The sequence below is a fragment of the Anopheles cruzii genome, unplaced genomic scaffold (genome assembly GCF_943734635.1).
Source record: "Anopheles cruzii unplaced genomic scaffold, idAnoCruzAS_RS32_06 scaffold00108_ctg1, whole genome shotgun sequence".
NCBI lineage: Eukaryota > Metazoa > Arthropoda > Insecta > Diptera > Culicidae > Anopheles > Anopheles cruzii.
In genome coordinates, this window is record NW_026453867.1 from 20,120 (window position 1) to 27,022 (window position 6,903).

Here is a 6,903-nt window from a genome sequence, read left to right on the forward strand (position 1 = left end):
CAAAAACAAAATGAGAGTAGACGCTCAGAAGCTTCTCGAATGTGGTATGCAGTAATAATAAAGAGGTTTTTCTTATTGATTTTTAGCTTTTCATAAAAGTGCAGTGCTGTGCTCGTTTGGGACAGCCGTTCCGCGATGGAATTCGGGACAATTGAAAGCTAGCCGGATTGTCGTTATGAGTGATCGAGTACCTTGAAACCCTGAAGTTGAAAACAAGTGTTTTTCGTGCCTAACCTCCTCTATAGTTCGGTAAACTCCTGACGTCAAAGTGTAAGAGTCCAATCGTACTATGTATGAGTTACAAAACTCAAAGCAACGAATAAAAAAATAAAAGAAAACAGAGCATCATCGACAAATGGAAATTAAAGTGATACATATCGGAGCAGCGTAAAAGTGAAAACCTTTGAGGGGCGCGCGGTTAAGGTACGCCTGCGTATGGCGAGAGTGGAAACTTAGTGAAATTGATGTTTGCAACGAAACAGGAAACAGACACAATGCTGCTACTGAACGGTTGGATAGGAGTCCTCTTAGGTTTTCTCTCAGCCTCAGGTAAGCTGTTCGTCCTCTTCTAGAACACTATTTCCCTTCTCGTCACCAATCAACTCAAAGTCCGACCTAAGTACTGCTTCTCTACCATTTTGGGTCGATGTGTCATTTAGAACTTTCGGCTTTTCGTTTTCTTTTGCATCTTTTGACTTCTTTCGAGCTACTCGACCTACATAATGACCGGCTTCCGAAGGATATCAATCACCACCAACCGTTCAAACTTTTTGACCCACATCTCTGTTTAGCGATGCCTCTTCAAAGCCTACGTTCCGTAACTCTCCATTAAATTCTGTCCATTCCTTGTGATTATCCGAATCTACTACATCCCTTAATTGATAAGCGGTGTCCGATATTCGCCAGTAATTCTACGTATACACCGGCATATAACCTAACATCAATTGACCGTCCTTATAGCAAAGGTCCATCGTACTATCTGGTTTTTCACAGATTTTTTGCTCGCTCCGTTTCTTTTCGTTTTCGTTTCAATTTTCGTCGAACCCATGGGAAGGCACCGTTAAAAGATACCCTATTACCGGTTGTCACCGGTCATCATCGTACGAAAACACTGGAAGACGTCATTGTCAGGTTTCGGAACAGTTAAAAAAATACGTGTTGTCTTTTGCTTTCCGTCAATCGAACGGTTCCTGCTAAGAGGTGTAATTTGACTCGAGCTGCATGGTCGCAAATCTGTTTAGCACTTTTTGACAGGTTTTAAATTAAATGTTAAATTATCTATGCTTCTTCTACACACATTTACCAAAAAGATTCCAACGGTGTAGTTGGTCCAAGTGAGAACTTAATCAGAGATTAAAAGAGGGGTAATTACGCTCACGCACTCCAGACTTGTCCAAGGGTTCCATAAGCCCAACGATTTTGATAGAAAGAGCTTTGTTGGATTTGAAGTAGGTGAAGTAGTAGTGGTTAAGTGTTATGCAATTTTGAGGAAAACGCTAAAATTCTAAAACCGGTAAAAGAAATGTATGTGGTCATGAATCGTGAGTGTAGCACGGAATGTGAATAGGTTGATCCTCGTATGAACCTGTTTGTTTTTCTAGACCAATGGAATCCTTTTCAAGGAGTCACATCTTGGTCCTTTGCTCATAACACAAACATTCGAACATTAACGCTTTAAGAGAATACTTTTTATTATATTAAATTGGTGTGGTTTGCTTTTCATATGTTTTTGCGGAAGAGAAATATTAATGGATTTTACCAAACAACGTTGAGTTTTCTAGACAGGAGTGTGAATTTGCTATTTTAAATACCATATCAACGTGGTTTATTTGTAAATCATTCGTCTATGATGATTTGTTAATCGATTCCTTTTATAAAGGGTGCTTTCATTTCATCTATCCAAAAGGTGAACTTGAATGGAAAATTTAAGACTCTATTTCTTTTAAACTCGATTTGGAAACTCCATCTCTTTTAATATTAGAACTGTTGGCTTCTAAGAAGCAACAAAATATCCTAGTCCAATCTTTCTTTCTTCGTTCTTTCTTTCTTTCTTTCTTTCTTTCTTTCTTTCTTGTCAAGTGTTTGCAATCGACATTAACGAAAACTAATCTGGGAATTCGAATGGACTTTCAAACTTTTGAAAACTATCGCTACACTGTCACAGTGGACTACAGCAGAGTAAAGTTTTTGACATTGAATGTAAAATTCATATCAAACAGTCGAAAGAAGTTTAAAGACCATCGATTAACATCCTCACGCGTATATTTCTCTTATCGAAGGCCTGGCATTTGCCATGTGCACATAATGTGAGAAGAAGCGTTATGAATGTAACCAAATGCCTCACGTAAGTCGTTAAATACACCATGATTGGCCATTCGCCTGCAACGCTGTCTTGCCTCTACTGTGCACTAATGCATAGCGAAAGACGAACTACGTAGTTTCGAAAGTAAACTCTCTGACAACTGGCTGCTACCATGTTTCCGAATGCAATTTTCGAGCAACACCTCTCAGCGCAGAGCTAAACTTTTGGACCAAAAACTTGCCCCTGAACTTCACGATGGCACGTTGGTATTGGTAGCTCTGGGGAGCCTCCTCACTTATCTCCCCAGCATCATAATTATCAACCGAATGTGCAGAAGCATTATATGACGTTACAAGCACAATTTGCAAGAACCCTCCTTCCGCGTGGGAGCTCAGTAACGGCTGACATTAAACTTTCCGGTCCTCGGGGACGTTTCCTTCATCCTTATTCCTGGCTATCCGGTTGTTTCCCACAACGACAGTGCGCCCCATCGTCCTTGTCGTTCACAATTCTCATACCCAACAACTCTCCATACGCCCCAGCACGTCCTGGTGGATCGTTTACCATATTAGCCTCCAGTGTGTCTGCGTTCCCATCTTCATATCCCTCATTCCAAATGGAAAGCTTCGAGTGTCGTAAAAGTTTGGCCATTTTCCCACATTGGCGCATCTCCGGTTCTGTCCTCTGGTACATGGGATAACCAACGGGCTTCTCCGTATCGTGATATTGCCTGGTAGACTTCATTAAAAATTTCGTAAACCCTACCCAGAGTTCCATTCGTAGCCACAACTTCTTGTGCCGCTATTCTGGCTCGATATTTAGCTGCCAGCAGCATCAGCGGTCTGATGCATTCGCTTTTCATGGGTTTCTGCACATCAACCGGGAATCGCATTGGGTATGATACGTCATGATTTCTGCATTTCGTTGAGCCTTTGCCCTTGCTGTCGCCGCTACATATTGTCGCAGGAAATGCTGCTGGAGCTTGTCATGTGTATGATCGCGCTGTGGTGTGATTAATGACCCGCGTAGCTGCAAGGAGTGCGCAGCGATGCGCTTATTTGACTGTTTGTCTCTTTCCAGTTTTACTTTCGGGTTTCCTACCGCAAGGCCATAGATCAACAGCAGAGAAATTCCTTGCATGAGGCGATATGACGGAAACGATCCGTCTGAGGCACGCTGAAGCTCTTCTGTGACCGTAATGCTACGGCATACATGTCTCCGGGAGTCGTTTCGAAGAATGTACTTCCAAATTCAGCGACTATGTTGACGTAACCACAAAGCAGTGCAACTGCAGCCCGACTATTTTCTGGAAAGATATTGATTTTCAGCGTTGCAGAGCGACTGCTGCTTTCAGTAACAGAGAGCTTTCGTTCGAAAGCATGCACTAATTACATTGTAGTCATGTGATAAAGTGTGATGCATTCTCTAATTGCCCCCCATAGAACTATCGTTCTTTGTTTACAATGGATGGTGCACCGTCTATAGAAAAATTTATTGATCAAAGTAGTTCGTAGCCATGACTCAGGCAAAGTCGATAAAAGAAAGAGGCCATTAAGTTAGTTCGTTCAAAAAGCAGACGTGCTAGGATATAAACAATCCATACACATCTTTAGAATCCTTTTCATAGAAGCAATCTTTTTTTTGATTAATCCGCTGAAATTTAATAACCAGTCGTTGATCCGACTAAGCGAGTGTTGATTGGCGTGAGTTTTATTCGTGAAAAATCGAGAGTCGTAGAATCTGATGATTTATATGTATTCAAAGCGTAAGGTAATATAATTACAATATTATTTGGAAAAGAGTTACATACATATTCACACAACAATTTATCTTGTTAATGAACAATATTCACCCACAACCGTTTCGCAGGACTATCGAAAAAGCTATCCAAAAAAGACGTGACAAGACAACATTGTAGAACTATAGTTATGTAGTTATGCATGTATACTTTACAAACATCCTGAGGGTTCATTTTCGTACTTTGCTTAGTTTCAAACTTATTGATTTCAAATACACATTCGCTCAAAAACTGATCGACATATTTTGTTGATTGATATGCATAAATAACAAATATGGTTGACATTGCGCTTCCTTGTTTAAATTGTTTTTCAGAAGTACTTGGACTGAAGCTAAAAACGGTCCGCATCCCGACGTACAAATTTCGCAGCGAATCGGCGCTGCTCGAATGCCACTACGAGCTGAACGGTCAGCGCAAAGGCCACGGGTCGCCCGATGCTGCCAACCGGAGGCACCACGGCTACCAGAGCGACTACCTTAGCGAACCGTTCGAGGAGGAGGAGAAGCTGTACTCCATCAAGTGGTACAAAGACAACGAAGAGTTCTACCGTTACGTGCCGTCGGCTTCGCAGCCGATCAAGAGCTACAAAATCGAGGGCATCCGGGTGGACCCAAACCACTCCGATGGTACCAAGGTGCTACTGCGGGGGTTAACCCTCAAGTCGTCCGGCGTGTATCGGTGCGAAATCTCGGCCGAAGCGCCCAGTTTCGATTCGGTGCAGGGCGAAGGCCGTATGGACGTGATATGTAAGTAGAGGTGGTCCAAACATTCATCATCGGCCAAGCTCGGCCTCAAAATCCTGAAACGCCATGAGCAAAAGTCATTAGCCACCATGGCACGAAGCAAACCAATGGAGTAATAAAACAGCGAACGAAACTCATAGTTTGATAAATTTGTTTACAGGACGACGACGCGCAGTCGTTCTTACTTCGAAGTGAAATTTTTTTTGCAGTAATTAATTTACGAAATGCACCAAATCCTTAATTTCTTAGTTGTACCCTCAGCATACGGAAGAAAACATGAATCGGTTGATTCGGGAATTTGTCTAAAATGTTTTTCGTCGTTCAAAGAAGATCACTTGTACTAAGATAGACAGGATGTTCTGCTCTGCTGGTATTTATGTCTTATAGAACAAACCTAAGAAAAACTAACGGTTAAAATTATTAGAAACAAGAATCAAATTATTTGATAATGGTTAGGAAATATTAAAATTAAATCTGCGCAAATGCTCGTTTTTTGACAATATTGTTCCAACGGCCGTGTAGCGTATTAACGAATCAACGCTTTTTTTTATTTTATTAGCTCGACCCTCGTATCAGTTATTAGTTTGAAATGTAATCAACGCTAGAGAATGAAGGTCAGTTCAGTTCATTCCGACACCCCTTTGCTTACGGAGAAAACCCCTAACTGTGTCAATTTACTAAACTGTCTAGCAAAACGATAGAATTCCCTGAGCAGTGGAGTGTTCCGTTAGCATTTGTAGCACCGAATTATGAATGTAGCGGCTAATCTCGAAATGTAACCTCTGCTTCCTCTTAACTGGTCTACAGACGTCCCCAAGGACGGGCCGCACATAAGCGATGGTGAACGGAAAAGTTACCAAATCGGAGAAACCATGGAGCTGAACTGCACTTCCGGCCGCTCCTATCCCGCCTCTACGCTCCAGTGGTACCTCAACGACCTGCTAGTGACGGACCCGAATAACGTCATCCATTACCCACCAGTACACAACCAGCACGGGCTAATCACCACCTTCCTCGGGCTCAGCATGGTCGTTAACCACCGACACTACATCGACGGCACGATGCGTATCAAATGCGTCGCCAGCTTATCGCCTGTCCTGTGGAGGGGCGGCCAGGAGAGCATCGTCCAGTGGGAGCAGCCCGCCATCGATAATCGCGTTGCCATGCTCTTGGGTAAGTCCTAAACATTCGCAATTCTGCCATTTTGGAATTTGGCGTCGGTTTTTCACGGCACCCCGTAACCGGCTACGAACTGGCACGCAAACTGGGCCTGTCACACAAATTGAAACATTTGAATACCTCTCATTTTTACTCGTTTTCTTGCTCCGTCTTTTACAGTGAAAAGCAATGCAACGGTGCGAAGCCGACATTTTCTCGTTCCAATCATTAGTTTACTACTTTACGCGTTCCAACCAATCTTCGCTTGCATAGTTTAGAAATTTCGGACTGCCCAGGGAGAAAGTGAAACAATCCTCTTACAGTACGAACAGTAATTACTTTCCGTAACAGCAAAGTAGCAAAAGTATTTATGATTAGAACCTTAATCTTAGGAAGCATTCAACCCAATCACGATAGGGTGCCATCGTGTCGAGAGACCAAATAGCCCACTCACTGTAGCGACAAACATCAACAAAGTGGCTGTTTCGTTAATGGACAGCAATCACTGAAAGTTTTTAAACCAGTACAGTACAATAGTACAGTCAGTAACTTAATTATCTAGGCACAACAAGGTAACCCAAAAGCCCCGTATGAGCTTACTTAAAATAAAACAGAGAACGAGATTAGCGAACTCGGCGACCCACGGTCAGTTGTCAACATCCTGTACATAGGTGAATCAAGTATTAAAATTGCATTATTTATCCATCATGGCAGTGGCAGTGATCTAAAAGTGAAAGACAACTACAGATAATAGGTTGACTGCAGCGAATGATGTACAACTTAATATGCTTTTGAACAAAAAAGAAAATGTGTCCAAATTTTCAGTTCTTTAATTTAACAAGCACCTTTCTCGGACGATTGGGCTTTCAACATCAACCACAGCCGAGGGCACGGTTAAAAAA

General features: G+C 42.2%; 1 protein-coding gene across 1 annotated transcript; it reads left to right on the forward strand.

Annotated features, from left to right (window-relative positions):
• The first annotated feature begins 373 nt into the window (after positions 1-373).
• On the forward strand, positions 374-6,027 carry LOC128275966 (uncharacterized). Its single transcript, XM_053014435.1, has 3 exons — positions 374-549; positions 4,415-4,846; positions 5,651-6,027. The coding sequence occupies exons 1-3, from the start codon at positions 465-467 to the stop codon at positions 6,025-6,027; spliced, it is 894 nt and encodes a 297-aa protein (XP_052870395.1). The 5' UTR covers positions 374-464.
• The last annotated feature ends 876 nt before the right edge of the window (positions 6,028-6,903 follow it).